Genomic DNA, 27729 nt, shown 5'->3' on the forward strand with positions numbered 1-27729 from the left:
GAGTATTTTCTCTAGCACAACAGAATTAAATTAGAAATCAATAATAGTATCTAGAAAAATCCCTAAATATTTGGAAATTAAACAACACACTTCAAAGAAGTGAGTCAAAGAAGAAATCATAATGAAAATAAACAACTGTTTAGACCTAACTGAAACTAAAAGCATAACATATGAAAAAACGTGTAATGCAGATAAAGCAGTGCTTAAAGAAAAATGCATAGCTTTATTTAAAAAATAGCTTATACTAAAAACATTAAAAATAGAAAGGTGAAGAATTATAATGTAATCTACTCTAAGCAGCTAGAAAAAAACAAGAGGAAATCAAACCCCAATTAATGGGATGACAGAAATGAATAAAGAGCAAAACTTACGATACTAGAAAACAAATACAATGGAACAAGAGATAGGTTTCTGAAAAGATTCAAAAAGTTGATAAACTTTTAGCTAGATTACTCAGGGGAAAAAAAAGAAAAGAAAATACTAACTACCGATATAGGGATGTCTGAACAAAGGACAAGGCCCCTGCTCTCACGGATTCTAGTGGGAGAAATAAATGTTAAATAGTCACGCAAGGAAATACAGAGGTATAGACTGTGGCAAACTGGGAGAGAAGTCTTCAGTGGAGACAGAGGCCGATATAAGCCGGAGAGAGGCACTCTGGGTAAACAGACTAACTCGGACCCCAAGCCAAGGGTCCACAAACAGCAGCACCAGCCCTGCACACGCGGGACCCACGGTGCTCTCGGGCAGGTGGCGGCTTAGCGCCGCGTCCCGCCCCACGACGCCCGGGCCCTGACGCACAGGCGCGGGGCGGCGCGCGATGGGGCGTGGCGGCCGGCCGGCGGGGCGGGGCAACCGCTGGGCGGGAACCGAGCGGCGCGGCACTAAGTGAGGTGGCCGCTCTAAGACGCGGCGACTCCCGGTATCCCGCGATGCCGAGACCGGACGCGGACGGCTCGCCTCTCTGAGCCGGTGTCGGCGCGGAAGGCACCGAGGGAGGCCATGGCGGAGTCCTCCGAGCCCGGGCGGCGGGTGGCCGCGGGTGGCGAGAGCCTGGACGAAGAAGAGGACGAGGAGCGGGAGCCGCTGCTGCCGAGGATCGCCTGGGCCCCGCCGCGGAAGGGAGCCCCGGGGACCGCCGTGAGGCTGGTGGGGGATGCAGGGGAGGCGGGCGCGGCGTCCCCTGACCAGGCGGACGACAGGGAACTGCTGCTCCGGCCCGCAGACTCGCCCCGCTGCCCCTCCCGCGGCGGGGTGCTCCCGCGGAGCTCTCCCACCGACCTGGACTGCAGCCGCTCCGTGGGCTCAGGTGCGACCCGGCTCTGCCCTTCTCCCCGAGGCCGTCCCGGGGTGGCCCCCCCCCCGTCCCCGCCCCTCCCCGGGCCCCCGCTCCTGCTCCCCGCCTTGTCCCCGGCTCCATTCTCTGCCTCTCACCAGCGCTTGTCTAGTAAGAAAGGCAATTAGTTGGCCAGGCATCCCGGCCGGGGCACGGGCCAGGGGCCAGCCGCGGGGCGGACCTCGGACACCTTCTGTGCCCGTCTTCCCCGCCCCCGCGCCTCCCGCACCTTCCCCAGGGGCTGCAAACTACTTCACCTACGGCCCGCGGCTGTCCTTCAGCTCTGATCCCCGAGGCCTCCCTTAATAGGGAGCCCAAACTTTTAGAATCAGACACTGGAGGAAACTTAACATTGTAAAGTGACGTAAGCTGTTTGCTCAAGTTTGGACTTGAGTTTTGGGCTAAGAACCCTGAAGTATGCAGAAGGTTCCCGGGATTATGCATTTGCAAGATGTACAGCAAGAATAGCCAGTAGCTACTGGGACACGTTTCAAAAACTTTTGCTATTAAATGTTGTTATTGTGACGTTGGCCAGAGGGGGCAGAGGCTGTTGCATTTCTGTACCTGCTGTCTCCGGCGAAGTTTTTTTTTTTCCCCCCCGCCCTTGAGTTCCTTCTGTTATTGTACCTTAAAAAGAAAAAAGAATATATTGTTAAGCGGACTGATAGCCTCAGGTGAAAGAGAGGGTAACTGAAATGATGTTGAAAGTTAGTAAAATTTAGACATGCTACCGCAGGCATGGATATTTATTATTTAGGCGGGTTTTTTTTTTGTGGCATGGCAGATGGAGTTAGGCTAAATTGATAGATAGTAAAATAGACTTATACGAGTTCTACTTATAGGCGAGACGAGTTAGTTTGTAAAGTCGTGATAGCACCTACTTGCCAGTGGTTAGGATGGTTTAAACGAGATAGTGTGTGTACTAATTAATGCCTGGATTATGGCGAGAGCTTTTCCAAAGGGCCACAGAGCCCTTGCCAGGTACCTCGGCGCCGGGGGCGGTTAGAGCGACCCCGGGTACCCAGAGGGGTGTGGTCAGGACGCTAGAAGAAACAGCCAATGAATGCCTACTCAGGTGGAAGACCGGCGAAGTTCTCCTCTCTGTGTCTGTCTGCCTGTCTGCCTCTCTCCCTCCTTCCCTCCCTCCCTGTCCCGCATCCTTTCCTTCCTGCCCCGCTCTGCTTCTCTCTTTCTCAACTCAGTTTTTTTAAAAGCCATAGAAAATGTTATTTTCATTAATGCTGCTTAGTTTTTCTGGAGTTGTTAGATTTTTACTTGTGTTTACTAGTGCACTAATGGGCCATCTACATTTTAAAGAATTTTGGACAGACTGGGTTATTCAGGTTGTAGATGAATGTAAGAGTCAAACATATTTAGAGTACACAAATCAGAGAGGCCTAATGGAAGCAGACTTTCAAATTTAAGAGTTTCATGAATAATGCAGGTTTAGAAAACCGTCCCGACATGCAGGTTGGCTACCATTGTGTTAGCTAATGGATGCATTGGCTTTACAACATGTAACAGAACAAACAAGCGTGAAGTCGGAACCGGATCACAGGTGGACCCACACTCACCAGCTGCATTGATAATTTGGATGTATATCACCTAGAGTCCAGTCTGTGAAGTAACTGCAGTCTGTGTGTCTAGCTTGCCTTTTTCTACCCCAAATTTACCTTGGCAGCTAAATTTTAAAAAGAGCCTAAAACCTTAAAAGTGTGTTTATTCTGTGACAGTGAGTGAGGTTTTGTAAAGAAATAATATTAAGGCCAGAAAAACTAAAAATGGTGATATGGTACTTGGAATACAAATGGATTATGAAAAAGAATTCCTGCCTTTTTAAATTGTAATTAACTTCTATTACAGTCTATGATTTAGGATCTTTTTGTGTATTTTGTTCTCACAACATAGCAAGGTAGTTGCTCACCCCCATCCCTGTAGTGAGGATTGAAAGTGAATGAGAAACTGTAGTGACCAGTATTTAGTTACAGAACCTCAGAGGTCGTTGACGTTAGGTATCCAGGAAGTGCTAAAGCCAGGACTCGCAGCCTGGTTCTTCACGTCATGCACTTTCTCCATTCGCGGTAGGTCCCCAAGTGTTACAAAACCTTTGTTACTTTGGTGATTTATTATGGAGATCGTATTTTAAGGCATTTAAAAATAGTTTTGAATCGTAAAAGTTGTTTTATAAATTCTAAACCAGCCTCCTAAAAAGTGGACGATTGAGTAATTTAACTCTATACTTAAGGTTAGTTGTTTTTTAGAGTACGTTAATTTCCTTTACCATCCAATTTCCATGAAACCACATCTCTAGTTCCAAGAAATTCTTGCCTTTGGATGAATAATAACAATTTATGACTGTTCTGTTTATGTAATTTATGTACTTGAGCCAGTGGGAGAATGTAGTACGTCTCTCATCTTTGACAAGGCATTTGACAGAGTCGAGAACCAGCTTAAACCATAGTGTTGGTGGATCGATGTCAAAGTAGAGGGGTTAGTGGCATTCCGTGTTCTGTCATTTTAATCAGTGAGTTGGGGAGTGATAAAGATGATAATAATTAATCCCTACATAACAGTACATGTAGGATGTAGTTCTGTGCACTTCGTGTATATTATTCATAACCAGCCCTGTGCATGCGCACTTTTTTTTTAAATTCTCATTTTGAGGAAGCACAGAGAGGTAAAGTGACTTCTTCAAGGTCCTGTTAATACAAACCAGGAGCACTTAGCCAATTTTGTTAGTAAACCTAACAATCAGAGAATTCACAAAGAGCTACTAAAGTAAAAGAAAGTGTGTATTTATAGCCATGTAATGATTGGTGGTGGCTTATAAATATAGGAACAAAATAGAATTTGAAAATAAGGAGGAAAGATGAGAATGGGAAATAAGGATAATAGAACACATAGAGAGGGGCTGGAATAAGTGTACAAAATGCTCACCAGACACTTGGTGCGGGCAGCCCACAAATTTGATTTTAAGGTTACTGAGCAGCTGACTTGCGAGAAACACTATTGGTGTCCATAAACTTAGAGCAAACTGAATATTTGAAGCAAAACAATTGAGAAACGATGACCTGTCATGTATTCTCTTGGGGAAGAGACTGTATGTTAAATAGTATCTTTGTAATGAAAGTGATTGGTGTTGTGGTATTTCTTACAACTTCCCTGCAGCCCATTTCACTAGAATACTTCTGATGGGTGGCACTGTCAGTATTGCTGGATCTAGATTCACAACGCTGGTAATCCGGCTTAATTTAGAGGAGGGTATTAGAAGAATTGATGTCCTTCCTAGGTGTCTTGACAATTCTCCATAACTCAGCTTTTGGAACGTATTAAGCAGCAGTGTTTTGGGTGCAGCATGGGGGTGGGTAGATGCTGGGCCGAGGGCTAATGACATTTTTTTTCTTATTGCTTCTCTTAGTGAAATGGGAAACTAGATCATCTGCTGAGAGAGGGGATGTTGGAAATTTGGGGAGAGGAGAGAGTGTGAGGTGGTTGTTCAGAAGAGTGGGAGAGTCTGTAGGCTGGAGTCGTCTTAGTTTGGGCTGCTGAAACAAAATACCATGAATTGGGTGACTTAACCAACAGTCATTTGTTTCTCTCAGTTCTGGAGTCTGGAAGTGCAAGTTCAGGGAGCCAGCATAGCCATGTTCTGAGGGCTCTCTCCCTGGCTTGCCACCTTCTCAGGGTACCATCACATGGCAGAGGGGAAGAGACCCCACTGTGGGCCCTGGTCTCCCGATGAAGGCCCTGTCTTCCTGAGCTCCTCTAAACTTGATCACTCTGAAAGACCCATCTTCTGATACAATAACACTGGGGGTTAGGGCTTCAGCGTATTTGGGGGAGAGACAAACATTCCGTTTACTACCAGAGTGTAGCATGCTGCCTGGGCAGCATGAAGCCCACCGGAGGTTTGCGGTGATGGGTTTCCAGTGAGACCAGGCATTCTGGGTGCGTGTGCCTCTCCTGACAAGTTCGGCCGGCTGAGCACAGGCATAGTCAGCTGACAGCTGGGTTTAACCAGGGCTGGGGTTTTTCCAGGAGCCCACGATGAGGGGATAGGAAGGGAATGATCATATGATCACTGACCGTAAGTTAAGGTGACCAAGGAGGGCAAGAAAGGCACGAGGGAGGTAAAGATCAGTGACAACCTGACACATGAGGGCTTCGTAGTTCCTGGTGGGATGGGAGAATTAGGGGCTCAGGATGCCAGAGGAAAAGTGAATTAGATATAAGGTGCTTGGAATTCAGAGTATGGAGAGATTGCAGGTATTGGTAATGACATATCTGGGGTGTGACTGTGCAGTTGGAGACTTCGGTAGAATGGCAAACAAAATCAGTGGGAGTGAGGAGTTCAAAGTAATGTGAAAGAGTAGTGTGTTTATGTCAACAAATAGGGGTCGAGCGTTCCATGTGTCATCACTTGAAACTTGAAGAGAAGTGGGGGTAGTGAGGAGGAGGAGGATCCAAGGAGCCCATATACTGCTTGATTACGTTCTTATACTTTCATGTCCTAATGCTGTTAACCTGATCCCACATGACAGGTTCATTTCATGAGCGTTCTCATAGCTGGTCTTCTTTTTTCTTCATGTGCTACCTTAACATTGATTTTTTTAATGCAATAATTGTTGGTTCTTCAGAGTTGAACACATTCTTGGATGATCCAGTGTTTGCTGATGTTATTTTGAAAGCAGAGCAAGCAATTGAATTTGGAGTTTTTCCAGAAAGAATCTCTCAAGGTTCAAGTGGAAGTTATTTTGTCAAGGATCCTAAGAGGGTGAGAATTTCACAGACCTCCTATACATAACAGACATTTTGGGAAACACTAACTTAAATGTGAAGTCCTTGCAAGTTTCTGAGATAGTTTCCTAACCTGATTACACCCTCTTTGCAGAAAGAAAGGTCAGTTTTTTCGTGTGTGTGTGTGTGTGTGTTGTTTTGTTTTTTAACTAAAGTGCTACTATTTAGAAATCAACCTATTCATTTGAAGTCATAGTTTGCCGTTCTATTATTTTACTATTTGGTTTTAAACGTTTATTGAATACTCACTTTCAGCTGTAGAGTTTTTGCGTTTATCATGAGGCATTATGTTATAGTAGTCTAGAAACATAGTAGCCAAGCAAGGTAGAAGTTTAAACTTTCAAAACCTTTTTAATGTTGTTTCCAAATTGCTTGACTTTTTCCAAAGTTTTATTTTACCCTAGCAATATTATTTTCCTGCATTATACCAGAGTAGGAGCCTGGGAAGTTTGAAGTTTGAATTCATTGGAATGAGACAAAGTGAAATGAAATGAACCAAACCACAATTTAGGGCAGATAAGAAAAGCTGATATGGGACTTTGTTCCACTCAGTATAGAATTTTTCAAATACCAGTGTTATCATTTGTAAAAGCTTTCTGAATGATGCATAGCCAGCAGTTCCTTTTAGACATCCATGAACAAAATTTTTTTAAGAGGAGAAAATTATTGGAAAAGAGATTAGAGTAGGACTCTGATAGCATAGATGTTCACTATGCCCTGTCATTACCTTTGTATTTTATCTTTGTCATTATCTTTGTTTAGAGAACACTTTTTGTCATTGGGTTTATTAATTTAACAAACGCTTGGATGCCTGCCGAGTTTCAAGGACGGTTCTGAGTTCCTGGGATACAGTCCTGAGAAAGTCCCTGCCCTTTTAGAATGTACATTGTCGAGTGGGGAAAGTAGACAATAAGCAAATAAACATATAATTTGGGTATTTAACAGATACTGGGTAATAACTATTGGACCTAGAGCAGTGGTTTTCACACATGGTAAAGTCAGTGTTATCCTTTACTCACCTGGAAATCCAGTAATGTAAAACAGGTGGAATCACAGCAGCTCTGGGTAAGGGGCATGAGGTCTCACAGCCCTGACCCCCCTCCCCTCATGCCTTCTCTCGGGTTCCCAGAGCACAGTTTGAAAACCACTAGCCCAAACGATCATTGAGTGTACACTGTTGAACGAGAATGAATGTAAAAATGTGAATGGAACGGAATCCCTCCATATTGAAGGGTTATGTCCAAGTCTGTGGTGGGGAGAAGTATAAGAGATTTACCAGAATGAACTTCATGGATTATTACTCTCTATATGAAAAGTGTAATAAGATTTCTCCTTTTCTCTCCGTATAGAAAATTATTGGTGTGTTTAAGCCCAAATCAGAAGAGCCTTATGGCCAACTGAATCCAAAATGGACCAAATATGTTCATAAGATCTGCTGCCCGTGCTGCTTTGGCAGAGGCTGCTTGGTGCCCAACCAGGGGTATCTTTCCGAAGCTGCTGCCTCCCTTGTGGACGAAAAGCTTCATCTGAGCATTGTACCGAAAACAAGGGTAAAGGAGAATCTGTTTTTAAGCCCGGACTTCTGATTTCTAGCCCACTTCTCTGTAAACACACTTCCAGTGACAGAGCCTGAATTTGAGCCCCCTTTTTCTGGTAATCCAGTCATGAGCGGCTAACAGATTGATTCTAGTGTGGATCCACAGAGTGAGCACCCAAGGGAATGTCTTTTGCACACATGAGCTGAGATGATTCTGACAAAAAGAGGAAAAATAACTAATTTTTAGAAGGCAGATAAAGATCAGGGATCTAGAAATTCTGTGGAAGATAAAGATAACTAATGTACTCAAAAAACTATTTTTTTTTCTTTTTGCCCTTTATATGTTTTTACTTGAAGACTTCCTCAAAATATTCCTTCCTAATTGTATGTGTCAAGACTATACTTTCTTCCACTGGCTGTTTTGAGGCTCCCTGTCAGAGAGAAATATGTGTCATCTAACTGCCTGCAAAATCCCTTAGCCTTTCCATTTTAGATTCTCTGAGGCATTTTGTATGGGATTAAGCTTTGCTAATTTACAGTATTCAAGTGAGTTTCATGATATATATGAATATAAATACTATCATGCAAATTCTAATAACCATTTTTCTAAACTGTATGTTTTTAGGTGGTTTGGCTTGTCAGTGAGACATTTAACTACAGTACCATTGACCGTGCAAAAGCTAGAGGCAAAAAGTATGCCTTAGAGAAAGTGCCCAAAGTAGGAAGAAAATTTCATCGGATAGGACTCCCTCCTAAGGTAAGTTTCTGCGATAAGCTGTGTTGGAGGGGGACAGTTCAGCACCTGTTACCCGAGCTCCATGTGCTAGGCGTCGTGCTGTGGGCTGTGGAGGTAATAGTGAAGAAAAGAATCTTTCATCTTCACAGAGCTTATAGTAAAGAAACAATCGCAATGCAATATGATGTTAGGATGGGGAAGTGCAGGGAACTCAGAGGGGACAGGTGTGGGATGTCTCACCCACTTTGGAGGGCTGGGGCGTGTTTGCCAGAGGAGGTATTTTATAAAGCATCTAAAGCTGTGACTTAATTACAAAGCATCTAAAGCTTTATAAAATAACGGCTGAAAGCACAGGTCCAGAATCAAACCTAGGTTTCACTCCCAGCCTCTCTACCAGTTAGCTCTAAGACCTCAGGCTAGCTCCTTACTCTCCAAGCCTCATTTCTGTAAAGCGGGGGATGATCAAAACTACCTCTTAAGGTTGTGAGGATAAAATGAAGAAATTTATGCCAAGTACTTGGTACAGTCCTAGCATACAGTAAAGTAAGTGGTAGTACCTGTTTACTCATTACATGTTAAATTTCTTTTTCTTACCCACTTTTAAATAAACCTAAGGGATGAGTAGCTGCTAGCTAAGCAAGAATGGGGAGGATTGATGGGAAAGATATTTTAGAAAAAACTCTAGGCTTTTTTCAAAAAAATATATTTAACCTGTAGTTTTGTTGTTGTGTTGTAGCTGTGTATTTATCTAGATAAAAGAATTTGAGTAGAAATCCATGGTCAGCCTAACTTGTCTCTAAAATCATATTCGAAGTAAGCAAGAAGTTGGAAAAAATTTATGAGGCCGGTTACAGGAATTCTTGAATATGCTGAAATAAGTGTGACTAAAAACAGATATTATTTCCTTTTTTATGACTACTGTGACTTAATTATGAATGCTTTGGAGAAAACCTTTAGAAAATCATTAAAATTTCATGCTAACAATGAGAACATAAATTGTGAAGAACCAATAAGAAGTAGATTTTCTTTGTGGTGATTTCCTTGTATTTATGAGACCAACTAGGTACTAGGTTACCTATTACCTGTGTGCCATGTGCTGTTTAAATTTGTATTTACTCTAGTAACTTTTTCAATGCTAACAACCAGTAACTTTTAGTGATAGAAATTCCTTTTGTCCTAAAATAACTGCTACACTCCTTGAAAGTCTAGGGTTGAACACTTTTTATTGCTATGTATTCTCTTTATCTGATTATTTCAAACGGGTGTGTAAAAATAGTGTTCTTGATAAATTGTGGCTTATCTAAATTAATGTTAACTCTTCTGTTTTTCTTACTGTGTTTATATATTTTATGATGATACTGCTGAGAAATTTAAAAAATAATTCCCTTCGTTCTTGTACTTTCTTTTCTAACTATAGTTCTTAAAATTACAGATTGGTTCCTTTCAGTTATTTGTTGAAGGTTACAAGGAGGCTGAATTTTGGCTTAGGAAATTTGAAGCCGACCCTTTGCCTGAGAATATTAGAAAACAATTTCAGTCACAGTTTGAAAGATTAGTGATTTTGGATTACATCATCAGAAACACAGGTATTGAGGTTCTCTCATTTGTTCCCTCGAAACCTTGTTAGTTTTCAAACGGTTTTCAACCATTATCCAAACCAAAGGCATGAAGTTTTCACGCTGAAGTCCTGAGGCCACTTTTTGCCGACCTGCCTTAGAAAAACGGAGATGCAGCACGTCCTCTCCCGGTGGAACTGCTCCTGCTCTGGAGACCCTGCCTCCTAGCGGGCCCCTGCCTGGCGGCCGAGATCAGTCCCTGTCCCTGGTGCGGCGTTTCTGGGCAGTGGGACAGAGCCAGTTATAGAAATGTTACCTGCATGCTGTGAACAATTAACACTGGCTTGTATAAATTATTGCAGATGCTTATTTTGACTGTAGGTAACTTAATGTATTTGATAACTACATTAAACTTTTAATTTTGGGGGGGCTGGAAGGGAGCAGTGAAGTAGGCAGTGTACCACAGTGGTTCCCAGATGTTGTTCCGGCCTGTACAGGTCCGGGTTATGTGGGGACCTGTTGCACCTGCGTCTGGCAGGAGCCCACCCCCGACCTGTGACACGGAAACTGCACGTGGGAGCCAGCAGTGTGTGTTTTAACAAACCCTCCGGTGTTTCTGCTGCACTCTGAAGCTTGAGAAGCACAGGTTAAAAATGCTCATTTATTTTGGTTTCTCAACGAGCATTATATGCTTTTCTAGATTTACCATCTTGATTAATACGGTCTTGGGTCAATGTTAAAAATGAGTGTAAAGCCTAGAATACTCCTATACAGATATTAGGTGAGAACCTATCCAGGTATTTGCCTGCTGATAGGGTTAGATGCTTTTTCTGAGGTGAAGAGAAATTATCCTTGATTTTAATAACCTCGATTTAATAGTTCTTGACCATAATTGTACCTGTCTCACAGAGTGGTTTGAGGATTACTTAAATTAATATATGTTAAGCACTTACAATAATGTCTGGCACAGAGTAAATGCTCAAAAATGTTAGCCAACATTTTTTTTAATATTTTATTTATTTGTTTTTAGAGAGAAAGGGAGAGAGAAAGAGAGGGAGAGAAACATCAACCAGTTGTCTCTTGCATGCCCCGAAACGGAGACCTGGCCTGCAACCCACTCATGTGCCCTAATGGGAATCGAACTGATGACCTTTCAGTTCATAGGCCAGTGCTCAATCCACTGAGCCGCACCAGCCAGGGCTCAAAAATGTTAGCTAATATTTATAAGTATTTTTTAGTTTGTATGTGTTAAATTGGAGCCTTTAATATGTAAATATATGTCACAGAAAACCAATGAAAGTCTTGAAAATAAAGAGCTGACTAGATTTCTCCTTTGATTTAGGCTATGCTACCCATAAAAACAACGAAGTAACAGATTTTGTTGTTGTTGTTTTTCTATTTCAAAAGACAGGGGAAATGATAATTGGTTAATCAGATATGAAAAGCAGAAACGTGCATCAGAAAGTAAGGTAAGGAAATTTAAAAAGAATGTGTATGTATACACACGCACACACATACACACAATTTCTGTGAAAGATTCCTTGAAGTTATTCTTCATTATTTTCTTATTTCCTTCCCTCAAAACCTTGGTTTTTAATCTTCTTTTTCTGTTTTTCTCATCTTTTTTCTTTTTTTCCTTTGTTTACATTACATTTTTTATTTCTGTTTTAAAAAAAAATCACCACACAGTGCTTTATTTTTTATTAGAATAATATTGTATTAGAATAGAAGAATATTACCAGCTTGGTACTTTCTGTAGAGCTTGGGAAATTTTTGTAGAACCACCAGATTTATTTTGCTTTTATGTAATAAAGACTTCCAGTATTTTTGGTCATGTTTATATATTGCTAATTCACTTCTTTCTGAGTCTTATGACTCAGTATTAGGTGATGCAGTATTATAGAACATGTGTCCTTTACCTGTGATTCATATGCATTGAACTTAAAAAAATGTACTTCTGCTGAGAAGAAGCTGGCTTGAATATATATAATGGCCTGCCTAGACCTATATATATCACCATCTGAATGATAGGTTTTAGGTTAATTTTTGTCAGTTTTGGCTACCCAAGTTCAAATTTTAAATATTGACACGAGATAGTTTAGGATAGTTTTACTAGTTCAAAACAGTCTATTCGTTGGAGAAAGTTTTCACTAGTTAAAAAAATAATCTCTCCAGTACTTACAGTCTATGTGTTCTCATCACTTAAAGCATCACTTTAGAAAGTTTGTACTTTTCAGTGTTTACCAGAGAAATTTAAAATTTCATATTCATAGTATTTAGCAATAAAAAATGAATGAACTCAATATAGGCAGTAATGGGGATGAACCTCAAGATCCTGCTAAATGAAAGCAGCCGTGAGAAGTTACACACAAAGGGAATGCACTGTCTGGTCTCAGTTGTATAAAAACCTACAAAGTGCAGACTCACCCCTGTGACAGAAGGCAGACTGGTGGCCTGGGGGAGGGGGCGTAGAGGAAGGGAGGGACTACAAAGAGACACAAGGAACTATTGGGTGAAGACTTCTCATCTACTGGTGCTTATCAAATTGTACACTTTAATATGTGAAGTTTATTGTGTGTGAATTATACCTCAGTAGAGTTGTAAATAGAAAAAAGTGATAGAGATAAAAATAAATGCCACTTATAGCAGAAATGGGTATAAAGTACAGACTTAAATATATATACCTATATATTTATAGTAGTTCCTACATATATTTTATTGGTATATTTTGAGCAATTAGAGTTTACTGAAAACTTCATTATTTTGCTCTTAAGTATTTTGTGCATTTTTACTAAGATATTTGATATATGCCAGGTTTATTTCTTTTAGTTTATATCACACAGACATTTACTCTAATACTTTGAATTTTTTTAAATTTTATTAAATTTATTGGGGTGATATTGGTTAATAAGTTTATGTAGGTTTGGGGTGTACATTTCTTTAATGAATAATCTGTGTATTACATTGTGTGTTCACCACCCAAAGTCAAGTCTCCTTGTATCACTGTATATTCATTCCCCTTTACCCTTTTCTAGCTCCCCACACCTCAGTTTCCCTTTTTCCCTCTGGTAATCACCATGCTGTTGTCTATGTATGTGAGGTGTTATTTGTTTGTTTGTTTTTTGCTTAATCCAGTCACTTTTTTTTACCTAGCCTCTCAACATCCCTCCCCTCTGACAGCTATGATTCTGTTTCTACTTTGCTTGTCAATTTATTTTGTTCATTCGAGTCCACATGTAAGTGAAATCATATGGTACTTGTCTTTCTGTGGCTGGCTTACTTCCCTTAGCATAATGCTCTCCAGGTCCATCCCTACTGTCACACATGGTAAGATTTTATTCTTTTTTTATGGCCAAGTAGTATCCCATCGTGTCAGTATACCACAGCTTTTTTACCCAGTCGTCTACTTTTAATTTAAAAATTACCGATTTTACCTTTTATTATTTTATCTATGCCACTTAATAATGGCAACTGTCTATCGTTAAATAGTAGGAGGTACTCCTTGACATGAAAACCCTCTTGCCCCTGCTGTTTTGTTTCTGCTACAGACAAACGTAACAGTTAGGAATGGCTAGATTCTGTAATCAGGTTTCTTGAGGTTCCTTCTGCACCTCATTAGACTTAGCTTTGGGGAGTTTCATTTATAAACATTTTGTATTTGAAACTAATTGTTTCTATGGGACCCTAAGAAAGACTAGATTTTAATTAGGTAACTTTTTAAGTTGTTGAAAATGTCCATATTTTGCAACTGTCATACATTTAAGAAATGCATCTAGCAATAAATTATCCAAAATAACACTTTAAGTATTAGTAATTCCAAATGCTCTTCCATAAAGCAGAGGGGAAAAAACACTCCTATGTAAATTTATAATATCAAATTTCAAAAAAAATAGTGATTATGAAATTCTTATTTTTAAGATAATCTCTGCCCTTCAACAGTGAATTTGTACTTTCTGGGAACTTATTTTTTATTTTTATAGGCTCTTCAGATAAAATGTCCTTAAACTCCCAAAATTACTGTAAATACTTTATCTGGTAAAAATGTTTGTATACATTTTTTTATCAACAGACTATTTTCTCCTTTTTAGGAAGCAGATTGGACTGATGATAAAGAATCGCTTATTCAAGTAGCTGCAATTGATAACGGTCTAGCATTTCCTTTTAAACATCCTGATGAGTGGAGAACATGTGAGTATTTAAAACATTCCAGAGGTCTGTCATTACCCCTCTCCAGCAGAGGAAGGGAAGAAAATGTATGGTCCTTAAACCAGCAGGAAAAAACCTGGGCGGAGTGTTCGCTGGGACGCTGTCCCAGGCACTGAGCTCCGAGAAAATTAACTATTTACTATTTTGGTAGAGCTTTATTTTAATTTTGGGTAATGTTCACTGACAAAACTCTTTGTCTTAAGCCCCCACCCCCTCTTTAGTGAGTGGTGTTTTAACTGCCTTAGCAGTCTCTGCTGGTTTGGTTTCTGTTTCGACTTATTTCAGTTTTAGACATTTTTTCTTTTTCTTTTTTTTTAAGATTTTATTTATTTACTTTTAGAGACAGGGAAAGGGAGCAAGAAAGAGAGGGGAGAAACATCTATGGGAACATCAAGGGGTTGCCTCTCATACATGCCCCAACCTCGGACTGAACCTACAACCCAGGCAGGCGTGTGCCCTGACCAGGAGTCAAACTGGCGACCTTTGGCTTTGCAGAACACTGTCCAATTGACTGAGCCACACCCGTCAGGGCTAGACATTTTTATTTTGCTTAAAATTGTCCATATCTTCTGTTATAGATTTGTGGGTATAAAGTTTTTTTATAGAATCCTCTTATAAGAAAGAAAATTTCCTCTTCGTATATTAAGTATTTGGGGATGAAACAAAATGTCTGGAATTTACCTCAAAACACTTGGAGAAAGAACAGGGATAGATGAAATCAACTTTGTAAAAGTTTGGGGGTAACTGAATTGAGTTCTTCAGAATATGGGAGCTCCTGTTGCCAGCATTTTGATTTTTGTATATGTTTTTAAGTATCAGTATCAGTACTGTATCAGTACTGTGCTTCTTTTAAATTCCCACTCTTCATTAGTAGCCTTTTTTCCTTCATTGGAGTTGCCAAAGATTTATTATAAAACATTGGCCCCTTCATGTCGTGTGTGTGTGTGTGTGTGTGTGTGAGCTAATTGACCTTTTATTGATCAGATTTTCAGTTTATTTAGTTGCTTTTATTTTTCATTGATCTACATTTTCCATCATTATTTTCTTCTATATTCATCATATATTACCTTCCTATATGTTTTTCTCTAGGTGTCATTTTGACTAAGCCATAGATTGGGCATGCTTCTCTATTGTTCTGCTTTATAGATTCATACTTTCAGATTTGTGTTTGACAGGAGTAATTGAGAAGTGTTTTGTTTGATTATAAAATTTCTAGGTCAGTTGATTTTTTTTACCTGCCCATTGTTATTTCCAAGTTTTATTGCTTTGTGGTCTGTGAATGTGACTATAATAGGATGTATGGCCAGTTTGAAGGACTGTATTTAAAAAGAATGTTTGGGCACAAAGTTCTGTATCTGTCTACTAACTAAAGCTTGTTAGTTGTTAGTCAAATCATATTCTTGATTTATTTTTTGACCATTTAATCTATTAATTTTTGAAAGTTAAAGTTTACTGTGATTACGATTTTGTCAATTTCTGCATTTTTATACACTTTCTGCTTTATATTTCACATTCCTGAAGGCCCAGCGTATTTTACCTTGCTGGCGGCGTGTTCTTCCATCACTGTGAAACACGTCCCCCTTTATCACTACCAGTGTTTTTCTTTTTTCCTTTTGTCGTCTGTTGTAACTTGGTATACCTCATTTCTTTTTATTAGCATTTGCCTGGTATTATTTTATACTTTTATTTCTAACCTCCATCATTTTGTTTTAAGTATACGACTTATAAACATTACTTAGCTGGATATTTTAACCTAGCCTGAGGTCCTTTTAATGGGGACGCTTAACTCTAGTTTGTCTTAATAAGCAACCGATATGTGTGAACTTTTACTGCCATTGTATTTATTTCTATTTACCATAAGTTCTGATGATTTCTTGTTTCCCTTTTCTGTCTTTATTGAAGTGACCTGAGATGTTTTTGTTCCATTTTGTTTTCCTTGAATGATGTAGAGTCTTTGTATAAATTGGACTTTAAAAGTGCTAAGTTTAAGGTGCCTGTATACATCTGGGAAATTTCACCAAACACACAGGTGGCGATTGAAGGCCTTAAAGGAGGAAATGGTATTGAAAATATACCATATTTTGTTGTGTGTACTGTGCCTCCATGATTTTGGCCCAAACTTTCAGGAAAAAAGCTTTTGCTTTAATTTTTTAATTCAATTTTTTATTTATTAATGTTTTAAAAAAATGGATTATTGTATTCCGTTTTTTTATTATTTTGCGTACAGATATCATTATTGTTCTCTAGAGTTACACTTTTAACACATAAGCATAAATTAGAAAATTAAAAACATTTATATAGATACGGAATTAGTACTACCCATATATAATGGGCATCCTTATTTTTCCCTAAAAAAATTTGGGCAAAAAAGTGCACATTATACACAGCAAAATTTGGTAGTTTTCAAACTGCCATCTTGGTAGTGGGAGCCATGGTGTTCACGCTCATCCAGGGAAATGACGGGTTGGTGAACACATATCATCACTAGGGGACAGATGGTTCAAAGCACGTAAGTGCTGAGTGTTTTATGAGTGTTTGGTCGACGAATGAGAGAAAAGAGTAAAAAGAAGCTGGGGGAGTGGTAACATCAAAGAAGAGAAGAAAAGGCAGCACACCAGAGAGGTAGCTTGAAAGACAGAAGGTAGACTCTGAGAGTGGCATATGCAGAGCTGCCCAGGAGAGCACATCACAGAAGGTGGTGGCAGGAGAGGGCACTCCTGTGCGGGGGCATCACGTAGATGTGGGCTGCAGACGGGCCTTTGCAGAGGCTCTGGTGCGCTGACTGGTGGTCTCGGGGGCAGAGTGGTTGCAGAGTTGAGGAGTAGGAATTGGAAGCATAGGCAGGCATTAGAATAAACACTTTTCTTTTATGTAATTGGCCAGGAAAAGGTGAAAAGGAAATTGGATACAACGTCAGGGAGATGTGGGCCTGCAGGAAAGCCTTCTTTGGAATGGAGTCTGAAGGCAGACTTCTTCCCCAGGGATTTCCAAGTGGTGGCAGCCAACAAAGCTAGAGGCTCTCATTCAGTGTACCCACAGTAGTTCTGTGGGTGATCGCATTGTCATAAGCTGTGTACTTTTGTGCAGGAAGCTGAACATGTGCTTTCTCTAGAAGATTCCACTTATTTACAAATCTTTCTAGTCCTGGACCTGTGTAGATAACGGTCCGCTTGGGGGACCTACAGTTAGCCTGGAATGATGGGTCTTATCCTCTAAAGCCACTCCCCTGTTTACCTACTAATGATTTAGAATTGTAGAATATGGGGGCCGGGGAGCGTGATGATCCAGTTCCTAATGATTTGTGGGCTAGAAGTGCACGGAGACCTCTGCCAAGGTGTTTCCATCTGGGGCTGCGAACAAATTGCAGCTATCTCTTAATTTCCAAATTTAGGAACCAGAGGTTCAGATACACATGTTTATATAGGGCTATTTGAAATATACACAGTATCAAAACTGTTTATTCTTTTTTTAAAAGATTTTATTTATTTAGAGAGAGTGGAGGGGAAGGAGAAAGGGAGAGAAACATCAATGTGTGGTTACCCCTCATATATCCCCAACTGGGGACCAGGCCTGCAACCCAGGCATGTGCCCTCCCCAGGAATCAAACCAGTGACCCTTTGGTTTGCAAGCCATGCTCAGTCCACTAAGCTATACCAGCCAGGACAAAACTCTTTATCCTTTAAAACTCAGAAACCTAGCTACTTCAGGTCATAACTTTTTGTGTTGTGCCATCTGAATTAACATAATAAACATGGGATCTGAATAATTTAGGTAACACAAGATAATTGTTGTCTCGTAACTTTTCTCCTTTTTCTAAGAACCTGGGACTTGTGGGGAAAGGACGAGGATGAATGTGGGTCAGAATAAACCCTTGCCCCCACTGATCAGAGTGCTTTTTCCTGTTAGATCCATTTCACTGGGCTTGGCTTCCCCAAGCAAAAGTTCCCTTTTCTGAAGAAACAAGAAACTTGATTCTACCATATATTTCTGACATGAACTTTGTGCAAGATTTATGTGAAGATCTTTATGAACTTTTTAAGGTAAGTAAATTTTCAGTTTTAATTATTACAGAAAATGAAATCTGAAAATGCAAGAGGCTTCTCCCTGCAGAGCTAATTTGCACTTGACTGTGGGTGCCACTTGCTGTAGTAGAACTGGACAGAGCAGGCGGGAGTTAGGAGCACACGTCTGTGGGGCTGTATCCCTGGGAGCATCGTCTGTAGTGAGACCTAACACTTGACAGGCTGTTTTCTTCAAAGCTGAATGTTTACAAAATGACCCTAAAAATTACAACAAATGTTTAGTGACCAGGTATAATTCTCTCAAAACTCCTAAATTCATTGGCTGGAGTGTCATTTTAAATCCTTTCCGGAACAGATGGGAGTATAAATAAACTATTCTTACTCTAGGGATGTACAAAAATACTTCAGGTAAAAAATACCCTTTCGTATGTTATTTTATCAATTAGGAAAGCTTACCAATGATCTTATGTGCTAAGTTGAAAGAGTTCATTTTATTTTCAAATATTTGTTTCAGTGATCCTGATATTTTGAACTATAATGATGTTTTTCTTTTCCTTTTTGTGATAGATTGACAGAAGATTTAACAAAGCTACTTTTGAAAGTCAGATGTCTGTGATGAGGGGTCAGGTAGGTCCACCTTTTCGTGTTCTTGTGAAAAAAAAAAAAAACCTCTCTTTGGAATAGTAATCAGCTTTTTTTCTCTATTGTGACCCAAAGCTGCAACCCTGGGCACTTTTTATAAGTGAGCCGAAATAGCTCCAATGATTAAAGTGAAGTTGATTTTCATAGTATTGTCTCGTAAGTTAGATATCCTTGACTTGGTTGCATTTTGTTGAGTTACCCAGTGAATTCTTTGTCCTCATTTTGGTAACTATTTTCCTGGTTGCTACTGTATTTTCCTCCTCAGATTCACTCGCTTAGATGTACTGTAGCCTGTTGATTACTTGCCTCCTAGAACATGTCTGGCGCTCACGAGAGCAGTCTGTCAGTAACGTCACCAAAGGCTGAGCACTGACCGGGACCTGAAAGTGCCCATTGTAACTCAGTCCTCTCACCCTTCTCACCTCTAAGGAGAAACAGGAGGTGTTAGGTCTGCAGGTCTGCGGGTGTGGACCTGCGGGCTGGGCTGACCTTCGGACCACCTCTGTTTCTTCCACTCCATTAATGGTATTCAGATCCCTGCCCAAAAAAGGGCTTGAAATGAAAATAAAGTAGACTATAAACATTGTCTTTTAGCACCTTACTAATTAACTTTTTAATATAGGGTAGCTGTTTGCTGTATTCCCATGGCAAAAAGACGAGTTTAGGTTTTGCACTCATATAATTTATAGTAAATAAATATAACTAAATTAGGTAGTTATTTATTCACCAAATATTTATTGTCAGAACTAGTGCCAGAAACTGTTCTAGTCACTGAGATAAAGCGGTAAGCAAAGCCCAGCTCCGTTGCTCAGGGAGCTCAGGGAAAGGGGTGGGTATTAGCTTGCACATCCCTGTGCTCTGTTGTTTCCATGCGTGCTGTGCTGGAGTCCCGAGTTTTAAACAGTAAGGGGAGTGCCTGGGCAGTGTCACAGGTCCAGGGCCTGAAGGGCCTGAAGGGCCAGAAGGTCAATTCCACACAGAAGGGATGGGAACCGTTAGAGACTTTAACATTAAAAGGGGTTTTGGTGAGACTGACATCTTCAGAGCGGAGACCTCATCCTGGGTTTCTTCTGAACTCCCTGAAATTGTGTGCTAAATTACATCTGTAAGTGTGATCTGGGCATGGGGGGAAGCTATTGGATTTCTGTCTCAGCAAAAGGCATCCTCGTCCTAACAAAGTTTCAGAGCCCCTGTAGGAGGTTAGTCTGGACAGTGGGTGCAGGTGCACTCAGGGGACAGGAGTGTAGCGCCAGGGAGCCTCCTGGGGTGTGTTTTCAGCAATTCGGGCACGAGTGAAGGGTCTAGGTGATCAGTGATGGTAATTGTGTTGCAGAGTGTTACCATCCCTACTATATTTGAGGTGAATTTTCAAGCATTGATGATTATGCCCTCATTTGACCTTTTTGCTTGAAACAAATTAACTTATAAATATGCTCCCATCTTCTGGAGTTGTCATAACCCTAAATCTTTATCTTAGGAATAATTTTTTAAAATAAAAGCTGTAAATAATTTTATAAACTGTAATTGTTGATTAAAGCTAGTACATGAGGAATTTAAATTTAAAAATGCTTACTGAAAAGATACAGAGATATTCCAGTACTGAGGTCTGTTACAAAGTTACACCAGTATCTCTGCAATTCTAGCTTTGTTTATTCATATCCGGTCTCATTCACAAAGGAGTTAAAGCATTATGCAGATGTGTATAATAAAATAAGAAAATTACAAGATCAAGATCTAGGGGAAAAAATAAAACTATACCTTCTTTATATGTTTTAATTTAATTTTTATCATTTTTTTAAAAGTTGGTTTTGACCTCTCTGATAGCCAGAAAGAGCAGAGTACCCCGACCATGGACATGACTATGCAGTTCTCTAGTTTTAGCTGCATTTTTAAAAATCCACTGTGAAAAATCAGGTAGTATTTTATATTCTAAAGTAGATGAGTGCTTGTGAAACAGGATTAACAAACAAAAACAAATAACAGTAAACAGTGTTCCAAACAACAGAATCATCATTTAGCTAGTTCCTTAAATGAGCCAAAATTCTTGTTATTTCCATCATTTATAATTATCCCATAGATTCCTCTTTTCTTCAGGTTTACCAATTCATTTCATGATTTGTGCTTTATACAACCAACTCCTGTGCCCCACGTTACAGTGAGTCTTTAGCGTTACGCACGTAATCAGTGACGTGCTCTGATTTGTCACACAAAGATACGGAACGGAACTCGGAACTACTATGAAGGCATTCCTCTTAAAATCTGGGATATGATGTTTATGACAGTTAGAGATAAACCATGTTTGAATTTCACATTAAAGAGCAGTAGGTCAAGATGAGGTTTAATAAAATCATTCGTTTTCCTCTCTCCCTGTGCCAGTTTGGAACACTGGACCTCAGAAAATAGTCATGGGCAACGTGAAATACATTGTATAATGATCTGAAAGAAGTGGCAGAAATAATAAGTAAAACTGCTTTATGAATGTATAGCGAACTTGTATTCAGTGATTTGTAAGCCACACCCTCACTTGCAGATTCAGTAATAATCAATTTTAAGGAAAATGAACTTAACGTTTTAGTACCTCCTGAGTACTCGGCTCTACTAGGTATGTTTATGTTTGTTATCCTCATAACGGCTCCCGCAGTTAGTTGCTTTTTACGCGGAGGAAGCTTGGTCAGAAGGGCTGAGTGACATCTGAAATAAGAGGTCCGTCTCAGCCTGGCACACCCGCTGCCTGAGGCACCATCGCTGCTTCTCGGGAGCTGGAGGTCTCCTAGGTGTGTCCTTCCCTCTTCCCTGCCTCTGGTCCACACCTGACCGGAACAGTTTCTCCCAAAGCATATCCAATCTACCGTTTGCGGTGTAGGACTTCTGTGATTCTTCAGTGTGTCTGGGCTCAAGCCCCGGCTTTGGCACCGGCAGCAAGACCCCTCACAGTCTGCCTCCAGTCAGTCATTCAAGGCTTCCCAGAGCCTGAGGCTCTTCAGGGCTCACCTTCACCTTCCCATTGTCACTTCCCCAGGCTGCACCCCCGCCCGTGGCTGTGCCACTGTCTCTCTCCGGTGCCTCTTCCTAGGCTCCACCTGCTACCCAGGGAGTTCTGGGAATCCACTGCTGTCACCTTTTACCCAGAAATGTGGTGCACAAACAAGCCTTTTGGGCATATGCCTTTTAAAAAATACCTTAAGCCCTGGCTGGGTGGCCCAGTTGTTGGGAGCGTTGTCCTCTACACAGAAAAGTCGCCGGTCAGATCCTGGTCAGGGCACACACCTAAGTTACGGGTTTGAGCCCTGGTCGGGGGCATATGGGAGGCAGCTGACCGATGTTTCTCCCTCTCTCCTCGCAACCCCCCCCCCTTCTTCTCTAAGATCAATAAACATACTTGGGTGAGGATTGTAGCTTAAAACCAACCATAAAGCACAATATATGTGTCCTTATAGAGATAATACGGTAGTTCTTATGCCCACTAAACTTGGAGGACTTGTGAATTAACTCATCTGCCCTCCTCATAACTGTCATATCCCTACCAAGTTATCAAGTGTGGCCTGGGTGGCAAAGTCGGAAGTGTTTCTCCTTGCCTGCGTTGTTTAGTCTATTTCGGAAAATAGTCTTCTCTGATTTAAACATATAGCACCTGAGTGCTTTAGGTTGGCTGTAACTCTGCTGGGCTCTTCTCAGTTCTCCTGGGGGAAATACATCTAACGATAGACTTGCTCATTCTTTGAGAAAGGAAAGAATGGTGATACGTAGGGAACGGGAACAGATTTTCAAAGTGAGGGCATACGTCAGCTGTTGTTCAAGTCTTTGTCACGTGACATTGCCATTGTTTGCTCATCCGGCTGTTGTTTCTAGAATGTGGGTATTTTTAGGGCTCACGTGGTTCTTTTTATGGGGAGGAGTCTTCTCCTCACCAGCACAGTGCTTGCTTAGTAAATATTTCTTTGGCAAATAAATGCGACATTATCAAGTGTTTTCTCAACTACATTTAGGGTAGTTTTAGGATAGAATACTTTTTACTATTAGTTAGTATATATTTGAAAAGTGTTCATCTTGTAGAATGACTTTTTCTTTGTACCATTCTGTTTTCCAGAATCTCAACAATAATTACGTATTGTTTTTAGAGTCAGGAGAACATTAGATGTTATTTAAATTAGTGTGCTTAGACTAACATTTTTAGAACAGAATTTTTACAACAAGCAGAGGGAACTAACCAGAACATTTCGTTCTTTAACCACGCTGGTGCTCACGTTTTATTTTCATGGTAAAGACAGTGTTTATAAGTGTAAATTTCATAAATTCTCTTTGTCTTGTTACTCAAACATGCCACAGTAGAAGCTTTTAAGGGAAGGACTTAAGAGGGACACTAAAACGAATGCAGTGAGTAACTACGGTTGCTAGAGATAATTCCCTGATGTGTTACATACTTTCAGTCTCCTAAGATCTGGCCGTGGCTGGTGTGATTCGGTGGGTTGGACGTCATCCTGAAAACAGCCAGGCCGCCAGTTCGATTCCCGGCCAGGGCGCATGCCAGGGCTACGGGCCAGGTCCTCTGTTGGGTGCATGTGAGACGCAACCAGTTGACATATCTCTTGCGCATCAGTGTTTCTCTCCCGCTATTTCTTCCTCCCTTCCCTCTAAAGATAAATAAAATCTTCTAAGATCTAAACCATCTCATTTATACTATTTAAACGTATTATGAAGTGTACTTATTAGTATGGCTTTGTGTTATAACCTTTCTTCTTATCAGTATTAAATAGTCTTTAATGAACCAGTAAAGTGCACACCATCTGCTTACTATATATTTCCACATACTTAAGGAGACCTTCTTATTACTAAATACATAACAAAGGGAACTGTTTTGCTTGATATTCAGGGAAAAAGGAAAATGAATTGTTAAAAGTTTATCTGAACAGAAAAGGCTGTAAGCTATGTATTGAGTTTCATAAGCTTATTTTTATGCTCAAGTAGCATTTCCAAGAATATGTAAACATGGAATGTAGTATATTTTACTTTTCCTACTTTATGTTTCCTATTTAAGAGTTACCTCTTAGATGGATGGAATTGGGGAGCATTATGCTAAGTGAAATAAACCAGGCAGTGAAAGACAGATATCATGTGATCTCACCTATAAGTGGAACCTGATCAACAAAACAAATGAGCAAAACAGAACCAGAGGCATTGAAATGAAGAACAAACGGACAGTGACCAGAGGGGAGGGGGGAGGGGAGGGGGGAGGGGAGGAGGGGAGAGGTCATCAAGGAACATGTCTAAAGGACCCATGGACAAACCAAAGGGGGGTAGGATTAAGGATGGGAGGTGGGGATCAGTGGGGCGAGGGAGAGCAGTGGGGGCAGGGGAAATGGAGACAGCTGTACTTGAACAACAGTTAAAAAAAAAAAGAGTTATCTTTTAAAACTTTATTTTCAATGGCTGCCTTCCCAAAGTCTGTAACCCATTTGCTGCTGGCCTTGCATCATGCTTGTTCACAGCACTTCGACCTTCCAGCAGGGGTGTCCAACCTGCGGCCCACGATGGCTGTGAGGGCGGCCCAACATAAAATCGTAAATTTACTAAAAACATTACGAGATTTTTGTGTGTGTGATTACGTGTTGCAATGTATTTAGTGTGTGGCCCAGAGGCGCCACAAGGTTGGACACCCCTGGTACACGGCATAACTTATTTACTGGTTCGTGATGTTTGCTGACTCCTCCCCCTGCTACAGTGTACGCCCCAGGAGGCGGAGGCTTGGTCTGTTTCTCCAGTGTCGTGACCCTAGCACGAGAATGGAGCCTAGCATGTGTTTGCTTTCCGTAAACGTATCTACTGAATGAGTGTGTGGTTGCAACCGGGCTCTTGAGACCAGCACTGATTTAGGCTCTGTGTCGGATAGAATGTGTGGAAGCACTCGCTTTTGTCAGCCTCCGATTTCTCTTCTTTTGGACGTAGGTGCATTCCGGAGTATTTTAAAGGCACCAGCTGGCAAAAGTTACTCGGTTCTAACTTCGTGCACTTGTGTGTGTATATGTCGTGTGTATAAACATACACACGGACATACAACGTATAGTTACAGCAGTTACTCCTGATTACAATCTGTTGGGCATACACAGATGAAATATAAACCGTAACTATGAATAAATGGTTAAACTGAGTGTCAGTGAACTGAGGGGCTTTTATCTGTTTTGAATTGGTGAAAATGTTTCTTCTCTCCACAGATCTTAAATCTTACCCAGGCTTTGAGGGACGGGAAGAGTCCGGTCCAGCTGGTACAGATGCCTTGTGTGATCGTGGAGCAGAGCCAAGGGCGGGCCCAGGGCCGGATCGTCCAGCTCAGCAGCTCCTTCACGCAGACGTTCCACTGCAGGAAGCCCTTCTTTTCCTCCTGGTAGCAGGTGGCCGAGACGCCTGCGTTCTCGTGCGGCTGAAATGGGAAGTGTGTTGAGATTGTATTGCAGTGATGCAGATCTGCTGTTAAGCGCTCGGGTTGCCAGAACCTCCAATAATAATGTGTTTTAAAGGTTATGTTTTGAATGTTCTCAGAAGTTTACAGTTTTTTGTCCAAATATTAACTTTTTATTTCAGGGAAGAACTGAGATATCTCCTATATAGTATTTTTGTAGAAAAATGTACTTTATGTTGATGATGTTAGTTGCAAAGGTAATTTCATGGTTTACACTTTCTGAAATGACTGTAATTATTTTAGAATTTCAAATAGGAAAATAAGGTATTTGTTGACCTTGAATAAAATAACTTTTTATATACTTTTTAAACATTGAGAAGAATGTTTATGTTAATTCTTCTTAGAATATCAAAGCCTTTGAATATGAAACTACCCTTATGAGCTTAATAGATTAGTTAATAGAAAAACAGGTAAGAACAAAGCAATGCTGCCTTAATTTAAAAAGCTGCTATTTTAGAGCTTGAATATGTCCCTAAAGTGACAGTTGTGAGGGACCAGAAAAGTATATCTTAGTTAAGTAATAGATGACCTTTATTTTTTTTTGTACTTCAGAATATTTTTGGTCAATTATTTTGTTATAATGAGGAAAAAATCTAAAGATGACCCTTTTTTTAAAAATAAAAACACTCAACTGAGACTTGAGAATTATATAAAATTAAGGTAGATCCTTAATGTTTTTGAAATTCCAGGATAACATTAAAAATTCCCTTTCGTTCCTTGCATGGAATCAATTACATAATCACTACTCCAGATTACTAATCTTGTTCAGTTCAGTACTTCAGTTAGTATTAAACTTCACTGAAAAGTAAACCGTCCTCACAGTACGTATTAGATTGTATTTGGGGTCCTAGGATATAAACTTTTAAAAATAACAGTACTGTTTTCAGGTACTTGAAATTCCCAGAGTTATAATTACAGTCAAATTTAGAACATCAGCCCTGATTACAGTGAACCATGACAGAGATAACCATCAAATCATGTATGCTTGAATTTGAACGTCAGTATGTCTGACATTCTGGGAATATGTAGCACTTTTAATTCGCTGAGTGATTTAAAACATGATGCACCCAGTGTGAAGAGGTGATTCCAAAGAAGCAGAAGTTTCCTTCTCGTCTCCAGGCTCCAAACAAGTAACACCACCACTCGGAATGAACAGGGCAGTTTATGGTTTTGGCCTTTTGCTTTTGAAGCTTTCTGTCTTGTGATTTTTTTTTCTTCATTAAGTACTTTTGCATCAAAAGTACTTCCCGAAGGTCAGGTTAGGGGGGAAGACAGGTCTGCAGTTCCCCCTCCCTTCCCTCCTTCCTCTCGACCTCCGACCTCCGTGGCTGGGACGCATGAGAACGCAGCTGTCCTGGCAGGAGCGTCCCCCTGCCTCCCCGACCCTCCGTCGCCCCACTGCTGACAGGACGGAAGACTGCAAGTGTGGGGCTCAGGCTGCTGTCGTTAGGTGAATGCTGGTCACTGGAACATGCCTTTGAAGGCGTGTTCTAGAAGAACTAGACGGTTGTGGTGTGGGTAACGGCTTTCTAAAACAGCTCTTTTTTTTTCCAGTATTTTGAGAATTACTGTATTAATTTTTATAATGAAAATCTTAGTAAGTTACTACTGTGTTATATCCTAAACATTAAAATAGTGTGGAAATATGTTTTAATGGTCTGACCAGGCCAAAAAGCTAAGTTGAAATATTTAAGATGTGATTATAAGTCAGAGTATGTTGGTTATATTTTGTGCATTTTCATGAACTTAATTCTTATTTAAGTATTGTGCTAATTTTTTTCCGTGAATGTATTTATAGTGTCAAATGGTAGACGAAAAGGAGTAGAAATTGTTGTCTGAAGGCTAGATTTCTCCTGAAGTGTGTCTGTTGAATATTTAGGTTTGTAAACATGTTTCTGTTTTAAATGATGCCAAACCATTTTCTTACTTCCTATCTCAGTAGTACAGTTTAGTTCTGTGTAATTCCACAAGATACATTTAACTAGAACCTTTATAACTGGAGACATTTTAATTTTATTTAATTATATGCTGCCTTGTTCTCCCCCAAATTTGTCAGCAGTTGAAGACTGGAAACATGATGTTTTGTCATTGAAAACAATTTGATTCACAATTTTCGATAAATTTAAAATACTTTACTACTGGAATTAAAATTTTATTTTACAATGATGGTAACATGTTCTTCCATCAGATGACACCCTTGAGTCCTCCAGCAGTCAGTACATGAAGAGACAGGTGGCATCTGACGTCGTACGGTCCACCGTCTTTGCCAGAGCGGCCTGGGCACCTGTACAGAGACGTGGCAGAGACTCTCAGTTCGCTGTGTGTTTGCAAGCCTGCTTTCCAGTTACTTCGGGGCCTGCGACTGGGTTCTGGCCAGTGAGATGGGGGGGAAGACCTGGCAGTAAAAGTCGCTGCCACCACAGTCCGTGGTCATGACTGAACA

The 27729-nt window shown here is 40.5% G+C and overlaps 1 protein-coding gene across 1 annotated transcript; it reads left to right on the forward strand.

The window, feature by feature from the left end:
• Window positions 1–864: 864 nt before the first annotated feature.
• Window positions 865–27424, forward strand: PI4K2B (phosphatidylinositol 4-kinase type 2 beta). Its single transcript, XM_045834641.1, has 10 exons — window positions 865–1309; window positions 5974–6110; window positions 7483–7683; window positions 8296–8427; window positions 9839–9992; window positions 11370–11431; window positions 14051–14150; window positions 18075–18208; window positions 18758–18817; window positions 25042–27424. The coding sequence occupies exons 1-10, from the start codon at window positions 1003–1005 to the stop codon at window positions 25213–25215; spliced, it is 1461 nt and encodes a 486-aa protein (XP_045690597.1). The 5' UTR covers window positions 865–1002; the 3' UTR covers window positions 25216–27424.
• Window positions 27425–27729: the final 305 nt, after the last annotated feature.

This window comes from Phyllostomus hastatus, unplaced genomic scaffold (assembly GCF_019186645.2).
Source record: "Phyllostomus hastatus isolate PE091 unplaced genomic scaffold, TTU_PhHast_1.1 phas_contig_196, whole genome shotgun sequence".
NCBI classification, from domain to species: Eukaryota; Metazoa; Chordata; class Mammalia; order Chiroptera; family Phyllostomidae; genus Phyllostomus; species Phyllostomus hastatus.